This window comes from Rattus rattus, chromosome 14 (assembly GCF_011064425.1).
Source record: "Rattus rattus isolate New Zealand chromosome 14, Rrattus_CSIRO_v1, whole genome shotgun sequence".
In the NCBI taxonomy this organism is placed as follows: domain Eukaryota; kingdom Metazoa; phylum Chordata; class Mammalia; order Rodentia; family Muridae; genus Rattus; species Rattus rattus.
Genome location: NC_046167.1, coordinates 59,135,667 through 59,152,892, shown reverse-complemented (window position 1 = coordinate 59,152,892; position 17,226 = coordinate 59,135,667). Strand labels below are relative to the sequence as shown.

Below are 17,226 nucleotides of genomic sequence, written 5' to 3'. Positions count from 1 at the left end.
TCCTCTAAGGACCCTAGGTTGACATGTGCTGGGATATTTCACAGATTTTTTTTTATGCTAATGTTTTTTATGTTTCTTTCCTTTCCTTTTTTTTTTTTTTTTTTTTTGTCTTTTGTGCTTAGTGGGGATGACTTCACTGCCAGTCCAATTGCCACATTCATTATGTCTTTCTGTTGCATCCATTTATACTCTTAATCCCATGTTATAACTTTACCATGGCAAATATTTTGTTTCTGCTCTAAAACACTTTTAAGTTCTCTCTGGATATATTGCATTCTTTCCTCGATTGTGATGCTAATAATATAAAATCTGTGTTATTTCCAGATTTTGATCATGTAGAACACTCATCGATCTAGTATTCACTGACTGGTTTTCATTGGTCCATGCTTCACATCTTCTTCCTCCTATAGACATCTCATAGTTGCCTGCCTTGTGGTAGACATTGTGGGTCAACAAACTGTAGAGAATGAAATAGATATCTTGATTCCTTCATCAAGATCTGCCCTGTGTGCTCATATCAGAGACTGAGCTGAACTGGGGCTGAATTCAAACTTGAGTTAGTTGAAACACCCCACTGAAATGTATAGATTTAAGTTATAAAAGGCCCAGGCTTCCATTTGACTTTGGTATCCAATTGCCATTCAACTTTTTGATTATTTTCTGCTATCCAGTACTGCCACAGGATTTCTGAAGCACCAAGAATCTGTGCCTTCATACCTAGACCCAACTGCCTACATGCCACTGAGTACATTGGAAGGTTCTAGGGTTAAGAATTGGTCCATGGTAATAGCTTAGTCTATATATCTTGGGTTTGTGTCTTAAATTACTCCTTTCTCCTTTGTGCTGCAGTGCCTGGCATCTAGTAACAGGTCTGTCTGCACTTTCATCTGATCCAAGGATTTAGTTTACTTTAAATTTGTCTCTTCAGCTCTAAAGTTGTGCAGTCATGTAATTTTATAACTTGTTTTTTTCCCCTTAATTCTGTTTTCTCTCCTATCCCTTTGGTACTGGTGATGAAGCCAGAGACAGATTATGCTTTACCAGACCTCTACTGAGTTCTATCCTCAGCCCTTTTCCTTATAACATGAGTATTGGTTTTTCTAACTATCTCCATTATATCAAAGAACAGAATTCGGAGGCAATGTGCTTTTGAAACTGTTGTATCACTATTTGTCATATCATGAAAACTATCATACGATGCTGGAGAGATGACTCAGTGGATAAGAGTGACAGCTACTCTTCCAGAGGACCTGGATTAAGCACTCAGCACCCATGTGGTGGCTCAGTGCAACTCCAGTTCCAAGAGAACCGACACCCACTTCTTGCCTTTGTGGCATTGGTCATGCATGGGATACACAGACATATATGCAGGCGAAACACCCATAAACATAAATAAGTAATATTAATAGTAAAAAATAACCGCAACCTAAATTATCACATCTTTAAACATTTCAGAACGGGCAGAGGCAGGAGGCATACTACAGCATAGCTTTTCATCATTCTCATTTTCTTTCTTATTGCTGTAATAAAACCATGATCAAAGCATCTTGGGGAAAAACGGTTTGGTTTCTTCTAAGTAACACGTCCATCAGTGAGGGAAGTCAGGGCAGGGATTCAAGCAGAAGCAGAGGCAGGATCCATGAGGAAAAGTATCTTACTGGCTTGCCTTCTTTGGCTTACTCAGCTACCTTTCTTATGCAATGAAGCCCAACCTGCTTAGAGGTAATGAAACCCACAGTGGATTGGGCCCACCTACAACGTTCAATTTAAGAAATTCCCCCACAGACACAGTCACAAGGCAACCTGTGGGCAATTCTTCAGTTGAGGTACCCTCTTCCCAGATGTCTCTAGGTTTGTGTCAAGCTAACTGTGGCAGGCATATTGCAGCCTTATTCCCTCCATGGTAACAATTTCTATGTACCTGGTTTCCAATGAACATAACATTTCTCATTACCATTCCTCCACTCAACATTCACCGCCACACCCTTATTTGCATCTTCAGTTCCACATCCTTCCTCTCCTTCTATGCAGAAGATCAAGGGCTTCCCAACTGCAATATGCAGTGACGTGACATTTGTCTCTGTAAAATCTCTTCCTTCCATGGAATTATCATGGTGGTCAGATAATGAAGCTCCTCCCAGGACGTTATGGCCTCCAGCTAACAGCACTGCGAGGCAGGGACAGCACTGGCACCAGAGAAAATGAGCTCCTCTCCATTTTCATGTAGAGTTTGAAAATACAAAGCCAATGAAATGCTCAGAAGGGTGTCATTTCATAGCCTAGCCATGGAAGTAGTCATGCTCCTAGAAAAGGCCCCCAGAGACAGGGAAACAAGAAAACTTAGTCATCTTTCTTGCCAAAGCATAAGCAGCCAGTCTCCAGGTACACATTACAAGGTAGAAGAGTTCTTGCACAACGACCAGTAAGGAAAAGGCACTCAAGGCACACATTCTGAAAAGGCAACTTTTGTCAAAGAGAGTAGATTGCTTTCTTGAGTAATTTGGAACATCTTCGGGGCTGGAGAGATGACTCAGTGGTTAAACGCACTGGCTACTCTTCCAGAGGACCTGGGTACAATTTGTAGCACCCATCTGGGTCCACTCCAGCTCCAGAGAATCTGATGTCTTTGGGTATTGGGAATATGTCAGGTAAGCATGTATGCAAGCAGAACACTCATACACCTTAAGCAAAAATTAATTAATTATTAAAGAGTGTGTAGCTCTCATCTTGTGTTTTACCCAGAATCAGTGGAAAGGTTTTACCCTGTTCCTCTACTTTTTAATTTCAGGCGCTGTCAGGGCAGCTGCATAGAATCACTCTCTGTTACAGAATAGATTTATACTAAGTTCCCATGTCCTGGTACTGGTGCCACAGTACTACATGGTGTTCACACACCTTACCTGGCAACTTCAGTGGGTAGGTCATTCACTAAGGAATGCTGGTATTTGGCAAGGCCAGATCCTGCTCTCAAATATCTTCTTTTTGTTGCATATCATCCAGGAAGTGGTTGGGGTAAGTCATAAATACCAACGTAAGACTAACGCGTAATTCCTGTGTTCCCAAGCATTGTTAACTTGGTATAAATATGCCACCTCTAGGAAGAACATACATCACCATGGTCTGGGGTTTTATTGTAGATATTTGATTGGTGCCCCTTGAGGTTGGACCCAGGACCCACGTCAGTACTCATTCACTCAGCTACACGCACAATCCTTTCCATGGTTTTCCAGAAAACTCACGTGCATACAAACTTACGTATAAAAAGAGAAGTAACTTACATAATAAGCTCACCACGAAAGTCATCATGGGTCTATCACTCTTGTCAGATTCTTGTTATGACTACTTTAAACGCATTTTTGAAAAATACTGATTAGCATAAGGGGCGGGGGTGGGAGTGGTCCTAGCCTTCGCTACTGAGTCCAAGGATAGCACTGTAGCAGTGTCTGAGAGCGTGGGGTCGGCTCTATTTTTAAATCATGGGTCTAAGCAGGGTTCTGACTCCACCTCTGCCCCTCCATTTAGCTCTTGTTCTCTCGCTAGAAATGTTACTCGCGGCTGGCTGGCCAAATGAAAAGTACAGCTTGATTAAGGATCTCCTCTGTCAGTAATTTGTGCCGAATGTCTTTAGCTTTCCCATGGGCTGTTGTAGAAAATGGTAAATCTGGTTTAAATGAAACCTGATCCTGTTAATGGCTTAATAGCAGCTGCCACAGGGTTATGGTGTTTTCAACAGATGTCTCCGTTACATTTTGTTCCTAAACTGAAGTCTCGAGCTATCTGTACGAATCCTATAAATATAACTGGATGTTGGGGTAGATGTTTTGCAAGGTAGTCTATGACAAGATACTTTTCTGTCCACTTAAATTTATCCACATGGAATTTTGCCAAGAAAAGTAGATACAAAATATCTTTAAAAAAAATACTATGTCTTATAGTTTTCTAATTTTTTAAGCTGAGAAATAGGCTTCATCTCCCCACCTAATTCCGTGATTTGGTTAATGTGACCAATTACCTCATCATTGTCTACTGCTATTCATTTGGCTCTGACAGGGATGTGCAATGTGGTGTCACTTCAGATCAACAGTAGTCACAACCCTACACCATCTCTGTCTTTTTTTCTTATAATAATAATAATTGTAATTATCATCCTGAATAGGGTTAGTTTTTCTGGAGTGTGGTAATTTATTCGATTACTTTTATAGACTCTATTTCTTCTATGTAAAGTTCTTGAGCCAGGTATATGGATGTTTCACAAGACACAAATCAGGGATGTGACATCATGGTTGCAATGGGAAATAGAAATAGTCATGTGACTAGTTTGTTTCTGTGTGATGAACAGAATCTTTTCAGGCATGATAATTAAAAAAAAATAGTTTAGTCGGTTTGCGGTTCTGTAGGCCCAGAAATTCTGTAGTCTGGTGACACCCTGTGAGAGGCTTCTTACTGTATCACGTCATGATGGAGGGTGCTGCAGAAAGGGGCAAGCACCTCGTTTAAGCCTGAGACCCATTATTCCTTTCTTACAAAGCCACTGATGCCATTCTGAAAGCCCCCATCTCATGACGTCATCTAATCTTATCTCCACAAACCTCTATCTCCAAGTACCATCAACAGATGGATTAAGAGATGAGGCTTACAGCACAGGAACTTTTTTTTTTTCATTACCCTTGATTTGAAATAGTGGTTTATTTATCAACATGGTAAATAATACTACCTTTTAACATATATATTAGTTTCCTTTTTAATTTATTTATTTTTTTAATTAGCTTGAGTATTTCTTATTTACATTTCGAATGTTATTCCCTTTCCCGGTTTCTGGGCCAACATCCCCCTAGCCCCTCCCCCTCCCCTTTTATATGGGTGTTTCCCTTCCCCCCATTACTGCCCTGCCCCCAACAATCACATTCACTGGGGGTTCAGTCTTGGAAGGACCAAGGGCTTCCCCTTCCACTAGTGCTCTTACTAGGCTATTCATTGCTACCTATGAGGTCAGAGTCCAGGGTCAGTCCATGTATAGTCTTTAGGTAGTGGCTTAGTCCCTGGAAGCTCTGGTTGCTTGGCATTGTTGTTCATATGGGGTCTCGAGCCCCTTGAGCTCTTCAGTCCTTTCTCTGATTCCTTCAGCAGGGGGTCCTGTTCTCAGTTCAGTGGTTTGCTGCTGGCATTCACCTCTGTATTTGCTGTATTCTGGCTGTGTCTCTCAGGAGAGATCTACATCCAGCTCCTGTCGGCCTGCACTTCTTTGCTTCATCCATCTTGTCTAATTGGATGGCTGTATATGCATGAGCCACATGTAGAGGCAGGCTCTGAATGGGTGTTCCTTCTGTGTCTGTTTTAATCTTTTGCCTCCCTATTCCCTGCCAAGGGTATTCTTGTTCCCCTTTTAAAGAAGGAGTGAAGCATTCACATTTTGATCATCCGTCTTGAGTTTTATGTGTTCTGTGCATCTAGGGTAATTCAAGCATTTGGGCTAATATCCACTTATCAATGAGTGCATACCATGTGTGTTTTTCTGTGATTGGGTTACCTCATTCAGGATGATATTTTCCAGTTCCAACCACTTGCCTATGAATTTCATAAAGTCGTTGTTTTTGATAGCTGAGTAATAGTCCATTGTGTAGATCTACCACATTTTCTGTATCCATTCCTCTGCTGGGTTCTTTCCAGCTTCTGGCTAATATAAATAAGGCTGCTATGAACATAGTGGAGCACGTGTCTTTGTTATATGATGGGGCATCTTTTGGGTATATGCCCAAGAGAGGTATAGCTGGGTCCTCAGGTAGTTCAATGTCCAATTTTCTGAGGAACCTCCAGACTGATTTCCAGAATGGTTCTACCAGTCTGCAATCCCACCAACAGTGGAGGAGTGTTCCTCTTTCTCCACATCCTCGCCAGCATTTACAGCACAGGAACTTTAACGAACCCATTCAAACCTCAACAGCAGCAGACACACCAGCTCAAGCCAAAAGGAAGGAAGATACAGATTAGCAAGTTAATTGGGATGCTGCACACTTGATTCCTGAAACTTAGAAACATGGAGTCTCTGACAGAGCCACATTTTCAGGGTTGTATGGCGGCTAAATTACCTGAAGCTAGAAGGCTTATTTGTAAATTGATCCAAGAGTAGGTATTAGAAGGCAACAAACAGGAGGAATATAAAACATGTTCGTACTTACTTTTAAACTCTCTGGGTATCTCTGGGTAATGAATAGCAGCCTCCTGATGTTCTCCTGTCTTACTATTTTTACCAGGTACTTCCTCAAAAGAAAGCTGTGAAGCCTGGCTTGTCTTTCTTGTTTGAACTCTTCCTTCTCCATGGCACATGTGCTTACGATGATGTGATCGTTGGCTGGGCAGTCTTTCCTGTGTGTGACAACAACTTCCATATAGTAGAGGGAAAATTCAAGTGTCCCCTTCTCCGAGGACCTTATGACCCAAAACTGGACCGTTTCAGAAAAATAGAAAATTTGATTTGCCAAGACTTGGACCAGTGGCTGTGCAATCTATACTTTAAGGTTTGTAATATGATGGTTTTGCTTATTAATTTCCTGAGACTGAACTTGTCCCTGTAGCGCAGGCTGTTCTCAAAGTCTCGATCTTCATATCTCAGACTTTGGAGTGCTACCTAGCTAGGATTACAGGTTTGAAATGTGAGTTTTTAGCAGGAAAATAATTTCAAGTATTTGCCAAAACACCTTCTTTCTAGATGTTAGCTTTTTTCCTTGCAATTATAAAATTTACTAAACTTTCTTTTAAAAAGGAAAAGTAATTATATCAGATAACTGATTTCTGAACGTTCTCTATGGTTTGCAACCTGTAAGTTCATCCCGTCTTCCCAAGAATGAATGCCTTATTTCCTTTCCAAAAGTATTGCCCAGGCTTCCCCTGTGTGTTGAGAGTTGCCCGTGATGGGATACACAAGAGATGAGATGTGACTTCTGCCTTCTGAATGTTCATCTCTGACAAGAGAGACACCACAAGAGGGTCCTTCTACAGAAGTAGAGTGGCTGTGAGAGATGTCTCCCTCACTTACTTCAGTTTCAAGCATGCTTTTTGTCAAACTCAAATATTTAATGCAAATAAAATTGGACATGCACATCTTTATCTTTCTGTGTACCACTGAAGTCAGCCTTGTAACAGACATGGCAGTACAGACATTCACGGTAGGCAGTTGTCATTATCCAGAGAAGAAAATGGTTGCATAAGTTAAGACTAACGTGTCCCACCTGTTTGTAGTCTATTTTGGTCTTTGTTTCTAAACTTGTTATTGTAGTATTTCCCCAGATTGATTTCATCATAAAGTGCCATGAAGTTTTATTCTTTGCCTACACATTTGATTATGTACTATCATCTATCTGTCTGTCTGTCTGCCTGTGTCTGCCTGTCTGTCTGTGTCTTCTATCATCTATCTATCTATCTATCTATCTATCTATCTATCTATCTAATCTATCTTTTTATTATTTACCTATCAATCATCTATCTATCCAGTTGCCTACCTACATAATTGATGGACCCAATAAAGATATTTCCAGAAATGTATAATTTCAGCCTTAAGTTTTAGAATTTCCTATCTGTCTTGTAGGATTGTTTTTTTTTTTCTGATACCTTTTTATTTGGGGTAAAATTATCTAGTATTTTCTTTTTTAGTGTTTTCCATTATGGTGTTATGCTGAAATGCCTTGTTGGGGTTGTCTAGAGAACCATTAAGGACATAGTTCTTACCTGGATATGTACCTTCCTAGGCATTGTGGAAACACTGCTATCCTGCCATATCCCTTACTGCCCCTTAGACTCCCTAAGAAAGACTCGCACACAGGTACATAGGCTCCGTGCTCTGCAAATTTGTACCAATTACTTTGTGGTGCTGCTTCAAATATTAGAGCCATTTACAGCTCTTACAAATTAAAAATGTTGATATAATCAAGCTTGACTGAAAGAATGATACAGGAGAATAAATAACTCTAAAAATCCCAAAACAAAACAGTTTTAAAATTGTAGGCTTAAATGTTCTTCCATAAGTCAAAATAAACTGAAAATTAAAACAGAACCATGAAAGGAAGTACATTTTGCTATAGCTAATATGAAAGGCATCTGTAAGTGTGTGTGTATATGTCTGTGTGTGTGTGTGTGTCTGTCAGTGTGTGTGTATGTCTGTCAGTGTGTGTGTGTTGTCTGTCAGTGTGTGTGTTATGTGTGTGTATGTCTGTCAGTATGTGTGTGTGTGTATGTCTGTCAGTGTGTGTGTGTGTGTGTGTGTGTGTGTGTGTCAGTGTGTGTGTGTCTCTGTGTGTATGCGCTAAGGCCTGCACGTACACATTTGAGCTTGGGTAGTTCCAATACGACCTACCCTCTTATTTGACAAGGCATCTCAGTAAAATCCAGAACTTGCTATTTTTAGCTATTCTGGCTGGCCAGTGAGCCCTCCGGAGCTTCCTGCTCCTGCATCCACTCCATGTACTCCACTTCTAGGATGATAGGCATTGGTTGCTCTTCTTGGCTTTCTGTGTGGGATCTCCAGATCTGAACCCAGATCCTCATACACCACAGCAAGCATGCCACTCACTGAGCCACCTCCTTGCCCATGGCACCTGCTACTTTGAACTCCTTTTCTTCATTTTCATCTTTCTTTCTTTCTTTTCTTTCTTTCTTTCTTTCTTTCTTTCTTTCTTTCTTTCTTTCTTCCTTTCTTCCTTTCTTCCTTTCTTCCTTTCTTCCTTTCTTCCTTTCTTCCTTCCTTCCTTCCTTCCTTTCTTTCTTTCTTTCTTTCTTTCTTTCTTTCTTTCTTTCTTTCTTTCTTTCTCTCTTTCTTTCACATTTCACTGTCCATGCTTGGGGTGGAACTCAAGGCCTCACGTCTGCTAGCCAACCCGACTACCACTGAGCTGTATCCCCAGCCCTTAGTGCTCATACTAACTGGGACATATAGCTAAGGGTTCTGTAAATAATGGCTTGGAAAGTTGGTACTAAATTCATAAAAGACAATTTAAGCAGTCCTGGTATTAACTATGAAGATTATATACATTGAGGTTAAATCAAGACTTTAAATCTACGAGGTTAAAATGTTGATTATTAAACAATATTAAAATAATTTGGCTGGATCACTATCTTCTTAGACTTAAAGATCAAATTTTTCTCCCTTTTAAATTAGGTAAAAAATAATGGGGAAAAACTAATGCTTTAGTTTACCCACAGAGCATGTCTGGCCACTACTGTTACACATAGATATAATTAATTGCCTGTTCTGTATTTATTAGATAATGTTGGGAATGTTTGTCCTCCGACTGATGGAGAGGAAACGTAAGTGGGGTAAAAACACTTCTCCTTCATAAAGCTGAAAACAAAAAATTCTTACACAAAACTATTTTTATGTAAATGTCAATAATGCATGAATTTTCCAGGTCCAAGTTTTCTCAAGAACAAAATATTCTGATCAGGGCTGGGGAGATGGTTCAGGTGGTGCTTGCTCCACAAACATGAGGACCTGAGTTTGGATTTTTTTCATAAAACCAAACCATACCAATAAAACAACTCTCTTGCCCACCCCACCCCAAAATCACTGCACAGGGCAGCCTGTGTTTTTAACCTTAACACTGAGGGAGGCGGGGTCAATGACAGGGGATCCCTTCAGCCCACTGGCCTGTGATATTCAGGTTAGGTAGAGACCTGCTTTAAAAACTTAAGAAGAGAGTAACTGAGGAAGACACACAAAGTCAACCTCCGGCTTCCATAGGTAGGAACACACACACACACACACACACACACATACACAGGCACACATGCACACAGGCACACGTGCACATACCAATCAACCATATGGAAATCTCTGATCAAGTAGTAGCTCGAAATACAAAATACATACATGCATACATACATACATACATACATACATACATACATACATAAGAAAATATCAAATGGCTGAAAAGGGCAAAAACAGATGGTGGAACTGAAAAAAAAAGTTATTGCATTTTAAGTTTAGAGAAGATTAAAGATCCAAGAGACACCTTCCTTCCTTTTCCTACGGGATCAGTGGTTGGGAGGGGAACACTATGAAATGGGCCAACAGAGCCAGAGCTCACAGGTTCCCACTGACGTCTACTGTCCCATGCCATTATGGGCAGTAACAGGAGCCCTGAGGAGGAGGCTGAAATACATCACTAATTCCATCCCAGAGTGAAGAGGGAAGATTCTGCAAACAAAGAAGGGGGACAGTCCTTCCTGAGGAAGTCCTCCTTTCAGACCCCCATCTTTCTCGGTCTTTCACTTTCCCTTCAAGCACTCGGCCACTTTAAACATGTGTGGAAAGGTGCGCAGTGAGCAGCGCCTGTTTGCTGACCACTGTGTTCAATAATCTTGTCATTTATTGTTTTCGTTTGTTAGTTTCTTGGAGAAAAAAAAAGCCATAAATGAATATTTGTTAGTTTCATACAAGTATAAAGTTTAGTAATACAATGTTTTCCTATGAGACATTAAAAATAATAAATCGAACATGTAAAGCGCATGACAATATTTAAAGTGATTGTGGACATCATTATCATAACTTAACCATACAGAATCCTTCGGAGGTCGGGACCTGAATTGTCCTTTTAGAGATCTCAACTCCCCCTCCCCTAACACACACACACACACACACACACACACACACACACACACACACACACACACACACACTGTTCTGAGAAAATTTAACTACATAGTTAATATTTGCAACAGTCTTCATTAACTGATTTATCTCTTAATAGGTAATTAAAACTCCTTTGCATTTCGATGATCAAAAAAGTCGCGAGAGCCGCAGGCAGCTTTCTCCGGAACGTCCTGTGTGCTTAATGGTGGAACCGGAGAATACAGAGTTCGATTTGGATAATACAGCCGGCCCTTCGACGAAAGAACCACCAGGAAACATTGACGCTGTAATGGATGGCACCAAGCACTCTTCTCAGGGTTGGTTGACCACCCACTCTTCTCAGGGTTGGTTTACCCATTTTCTTGGGCATTCCAATACAGCGTTGAGGACTGTGTCATACTGAATGAAGCTAATTAAAAAGTACTTACTTTCTAAGACTGCATTTTCCAAACTAAGGCATGGAGAGAGACTATAACTATTAACAAGAATATTAGTTTTCACATCACATTGTTTATCATGGAAATGTTATGAAATTATTCCCTTGAAGTGCATATTTTTTTTTCTCCATGATGGACACCACTGTTTGTAGACTAAGTTTTTCACTACTTTTGGGAGGTGTGGGACTATTTGGTTTCATTTTGGGGCCTTCTGTTTAAATTTTCAATTTTCTTGTATGTTTTTGATAGCAGTAACCAAAAGTATGAGAATAAAAGATAAACTATTCTAAAAGCACTAAAAGGTATGCTGTAGGGCTTTGCTTTTGAAGATCAGTTTGATCAAAGACTAGGTCAATCAAGTTTTTCAAAAATTCAATTTTTCAGAAAAAAAAAACACATTTGAAATGATCTTTCGTAGTAAAAAATCATTACCTTTACCAAAGGTTTTAGTCACAGGTTTCTGAAAATTGGTAGATACTCAAACAGTAAGTAATATTAGCCTGCCTAACAGGATGGAATGCTTTGTCAGCTATTGCTGGACCAGTAGTCACAGTCTCATGGCAAGGAGTGGTACTTATACTAATTAGCAATGGCAAACCCTGTAGTAAGCATTTTCTTTGAAATCACCAAACGATTAAATTATATGGTATAGAAAATAACATGTACCAATACTCTGTCCTCTACCTTGGCAATTCTAGTTTGCTGTATTTCCTGTACATCATTTCTTTTTATTTTACTCTCCTCTTCTTTCACCTCTTCCTTGTTCCTTTGTGTGTGTGTGTGTGTGTGTGTGTGTGTGTGTGTGTATATGCATGTGCATACATACATGTATAAGGGAGGGCTATCTTTGTGTGTGTATGTGTGTGTGTATGCATGTGTATACATACATGTATAAGGGAGGGCTATTTGTGTGTGTGTGTGTGTGTGTGTGTGTATGTGTGTGTGCATGTGTGTGTGTGCATATATATATAAGGGAGGGCTATTCATGTATATATGTGTATGCCATGGAGGCCAGAGATCAACATTGGGTATCATCACTGATATCTCTCTACCCTATTTTTAGAGGCAGGTTCTCCCCCTGATTCCACTAGACTGGCTGGTTATCAGTGAGCTCCAGAAATACTTCTCACTCAACTCTGCCTCCTTCAGCACTGAGATTATAGACACCTGCCACCGCAACTAGCTTTATTTTCCAATAGGGATCCTGGGGAATCAAATGAAGGGTGTTGTGATTTTATGGCAAATATTTTCCCATTTGGAAAATGATAGGACATTCAGAAGAGACATAGGATGTGGGGAGAAAAAACAGGTTCCAGACAGATCAAACTGTGAAGAGATTAGATTCAACTAGGGAGGGTGTATAGAGACATAGAAAAGCTGGGCTGAGGGCATAGGTCTGGGGAATATCTGTGATTCTGGAACAGGATGCTGGCACTCCTCCATCATGATCAGACTGGCCACATGATTCTACTTTTTGGAACACCTTTGCCTTTTTTTGTTGTTGTTTGGGAATTTGTTGGTTTGTTTTCTTTCTATCCATTGATTCGCTGGCAACCACAAACTTCTTACTAAGTGCTAAACGCTTGTTAAATCATGTTTGGAACTTTTTTGTTCCTTTGGAGTGATGCCATATTGGGCTGAGCAGAACTCCAGTTGCTAGGTTCAAGTCATGAATGTTTGCTCTTATAAAACCTTGGTTTAGCATGAGCCTTTGGGCTTTCTTATTCCTGTCTGACCTGTGTGCTCGCTTGTGACTCAGCCAAAGTCATCAGCTAAGGACTCCTGAGGTACCACACTCTCTGGAATCGTGTTCACCTGAAAATGTTGGGTTAAGATTTTACACACAGAACACGTAAATGTCAAATTATGTGATACTGGCCTTAAATAAATCTTGTTGAAGATAAATTAGGACCCAACTAACGTTGAAGCCAGTTAATACATTCCACAGTTACAAACTAATCTAAACTAAGTGTATTGTTCCCACTCTTCAGAACTTGAACTTCTTTTACTTGTAGCAGGAGAGAGCAGTTCGTTGACCGCATCCTGCTCTGCTTTGGGGAGTCACGAAGACTTGGTCATTCTCAAAACGCACTTGTCAACTGAGTGCGGGAACTCTGTGTTGGGATGTAAAAGATTTGAGCCTCTAATTTTTTACTTTAAGTGCAAACATCTGGGATGTTTAACCATGCATTTGTAGTGTCAGTAAGAGAAAGTAGATGATGGGGTCTATACATAAGAGAAAGGCCCAGTGGTTGAGAAAGAGCAATTGATCCTAGAAAGGGCTCCAAACCAGAGGCCAGCAATGCCATAGGTAACCTCATTCCAAATATCTTTGTGGGGGAGCTCCATGGACGTGGGGCTGAAGTCTGGTCAGTTTTCTCATTGAGATAATGGCTTTTATATTGGGTCTTAGTTGGATCTCACTGGTTAGATTTCAGCTTAGACATCAGAGCTATCCATGCTCTATGGGGAAAAACATAACTTTACCATTGCATATATGCATAGCCTGGGTGCTACAGGTTTATTATATCCTTAAGAGTCCATATTTTGGAAACTTGGTTCCCAAGTGAAAGATGAGTTTTGTTCTGTCTTCTGTTTGCTCGTTTGCTTGCTTTTGAAGGAGGTAACCGGATCTTGATGGTTCTGCCCTTAAGAATGCATTAATAGATATGGGTTATTGAGAAAGTTATTTGTCATGGTGAAACAACTCTAATCTCCTAGTAATTAACCCTAAGACTGCTAGAACCACGGCAGAGTCCCAGTCAACCTGAAGACCCTCACTAGACATAGCCTTTTGAACCACCTACCCCCAGAGCTGAGAGAAACAAAGCCCTCCCTTCACAGATGGCCCAGCCCTGGCAATTCTGGTGGAGCCACAGGAAATGCACTAAGACACTGGAAGGAAATCTGAGACATCGAAAAGACAGACAGTGTCAAAGCCTCCTCTGATGGTCGAAGATCCTCATCCTAAGGAAAATAAAGCGAGAAGCAGAAAGGGAATAATTGTGACTTCATTGAGCGAAAAAGAAGAGAAAGCATGTCATTGATTTTTGCTTAAATATCAAGTTCAAAGGTCAACTCTGAAGTCACTGAACACTGTAAAGCATGGGCACTTGCAAAGTGTATTTCTTTTAAAATCCATTTTAGTGTAGCACGGTCTTATTTTAGAATTCTCAACTTTTAACAGAACGGATTCTGACTAATCTAGTGATATTTAATGTGTTTTAGGATACTGAGTGGAAGATGAGACGCAATTATTCTTGGACCATTTTTCAGTGCCTTCTCAGCCTTCCTGTGACAATGTGGCTACATTCCCTAGATGAACCACACCGTGCTATGAACTTGGCTCGTAGAGAGATGCTGTTGCCCCATGCTCTCCTCAAAGACAGGTGGCAGGCTGGAAAAGAGGGACACCATCGCAGTCAGTATGCGAGCACAGTCTGCACCAAGAGGGAGACTTTCTTGAGCTTTGCTTTCAAATAACCTGATTTTTGTTTAGCTTTGCTATGGGCCTAGAGACTAATGTAAGCCTCACATTCAAAGACAACAGAGGGACTGTTGCCTCCTGTTGTGAAGAGATCAATACAGAGCCAGAACCACAAAACTTTCGTCCAGTACACGCCTTCTCTATTGCTTACTTTTATTTTTCTTGGAAGTTCCTAAGCTTATTATCAGTGGTTTAATATCTCCCCTGGGCTCGTTTTCTCATATACTGGGGCTGTGATACAGTGCACAGTTTCTGCCACTGATGTGTTGCTAAGAAATTGAATAATGGGTAAACATACTCAACATGTGGTAATTCATTTCAAATTAAAAGTTTATTAAACTCTGGCTTGCTGACTTTCTGGCTATTTACATGTCAAGGGAGGAAACATGGGGAAGCGGGGACCACGTGGTATGTTCATGGCTACAAAGTCTCTCTCTGAAAACTGTGTGTATGATCTTCTACAAGCAGTTCTACATTGGTAGGCTCCATATGTAATCTGTAAAATTTACTGTACTCTCCCCAAATCACACACACACACACACACACACACACACACACACACACACACACACAGTGGCTTTCATGTTCCCTTGTAAGTGTGCCTGTGTACACACTCTCTCCTAAGGGGATTTTGGACTTACTCCATGGTTGATGGTGATCAACATTGTTACTTTGAACTATGCCTGGGAAGAGAAAATATTTATAAAAGGCTGGAAGAAACTATCTATGGTATAACTTGTGATTGCCATCTTTCAAATTGTTTTTTCATTTAGGACAACCACTAGGGGAATGGTGATTGTGTTTGATAATTTTGATTTGTGTACGGATATCTTGCAAGAACAATAGTTCTTGGAAAAGATTATGGATGCTTGATGATACTGAATTCAAGTGAATTTTACTGTGCACTCAGAGTGAACAACCACACTGGTACATGCCGGGGGTTGTAAGCCAAAAGCACCTCCAGAGTTTTACTTGAGCCCATCCGCTCCATTATGACACAAACATGTATACATGGCTAGTAGGATGGGTGGGGGTTTTGAGCATCTTCTCCATCAACGTCAAAAAACCATTTGGGGGGAAATCCAAACCTGGGAAGAAGCAAGTACAATTGACTAAATAGCCATTTAGTAGTAAGATGAGGGAACAATTGTGAGAAATGCATGTTGTCAAAGAGTGACATTTGTGCTTTGTCACAATTGGCTCCAGCCCTTGAGCATACTGAGCAAGAAAACTGATTTTAGGGATATAGATATTAAATGAGGCAAATCTTTCTGTCTCTGTCTTGGTCTCTATCTCTCTGTCTCTCTCTTTCTCTCTCCCTCCATCCCCTCTCTTCCTCCCTCTACCTCCCTGTCAATTCTTATAAATGATAGCAATTAGAAGAGAAAACAAAGAACTATTGTTGATTATAATAATAGAATCTTTGACATCTAAAGAACAGACTTAGGATTTTTTTACAGTTTATAATGGTACAGAAACAATATGCATTCAGTAGAAATTATCTGTCCAGCACTGGGTTAGAATATTTTCCCAGGATCATAGTAGACAGCATAGTTCTCTTTTGTAACAGTGGACAACAGCACGTCACCAGAGCAATATTCAGTCACGTGGTCACGAGGAGACACGCCAGTACTCTAGGTCTCTAAAACTCACTTGCTACAGGATATCTGAACTTTGGCTGGATTTCTCAGTGTATAATCCTATCCTCAGTCCTGGAACACATGTATTCTACTGTGTACCCCACGCTGTGTGTGACAGGCAACTGATAGGAGGTAGGCTTTCAGTATCCAGACCACTAAACCTGGTTGGGATAGGAGGGTTGTCACAATCAAAAGCAGTACCAATGGCATTAAATGATGTACAACTTGATTTATACCAAGTAGACACTTACCTTTGAGTACAGTTTAACAAACTTAATAGAACAATTAATTGTGTCCACATATTAATCCTTTGTGGAGCTGTTAACACACATTTTCACCTGGGCTCTGCTCAGATAACAGTGACTATGAGTCTCTAGGGTCAAGTCCTTGACATTGGTCCTATTTTTTAAAAAGCCCATGGATTCCAAGTCAAGAAAGAAGGAAGGTTTCTGGGCATGGTAGCACATATCTATAATTCCACATAGTATAGGAGAAAGAGACAGAAAGATCAGGAACTCAAAGCCAGACTTTGTTACATAGTAAGGTTGAGGTCAGCCTGAGTTACGTGAAACCCATCTCAAAAAGAAAACCAAAAGCAAACTGTACTAGCTGATTGCATGTGTTAATTCAACACAAGTTAGAGTCACCAGAAAGAAGGAGCCTTAGTTGAGGAAATGCCTCCATGACACCCAGCTGTAAAGCATTTTCTCTAGTAGTGATCAATTGGGGAGGGCCCCGCCCACACTGGGTGGTGCTATCCCTAGGCTTATGGCCCTGGGTTCTTTAAGAAAGCAGGCTGAGCAGGCTATGAGAAGCAAGCCAGTAAGCAGCAACCTCCATGGCCTCAGCTTCAGCTCCTGCACCAGGTTTCTGCCTTGCTTGATTGAGTTCCTGCCTTAACTTCCCTTGGTGATGATCAGCAATGTGGAAGTGTAAACTGAATAAACTCTTTTCTCCCCAACTTGCTTTTTGGTCACGATGTTTTAGCCCAGCAGTAGAAAACTGAAGCCACAAACTAACCAGATGTCTGAAAGTGAC

General features: G+C 40.6%; 1 protein-coding gene across 1 annotated transcript in view; it reads left to right on the top strand.

Moving 5' to 3' along the window:
- Ofcc1 (orofacial cleft 1 candidate 1) overlaps positions 1-17,226 on the top strand; it is a 284,030-nt gene that overhangs the window by 109,214 nt on the left and 157,590 nt on the right. The window contains exons 9-10 of the mRNA XM_032884243.1: positions 6,252-6,515; positions 10,743-10,941. Of these exons, the coding sequence (XP_032740134.1) occupies positions 6,252-6,515; positions 10,743-10,941 (463 nt within the window). The remainder of the gene's footprint in view (positions 1-6,251; positions 6,516-10,742; positions 10,942-17,226) is intronic.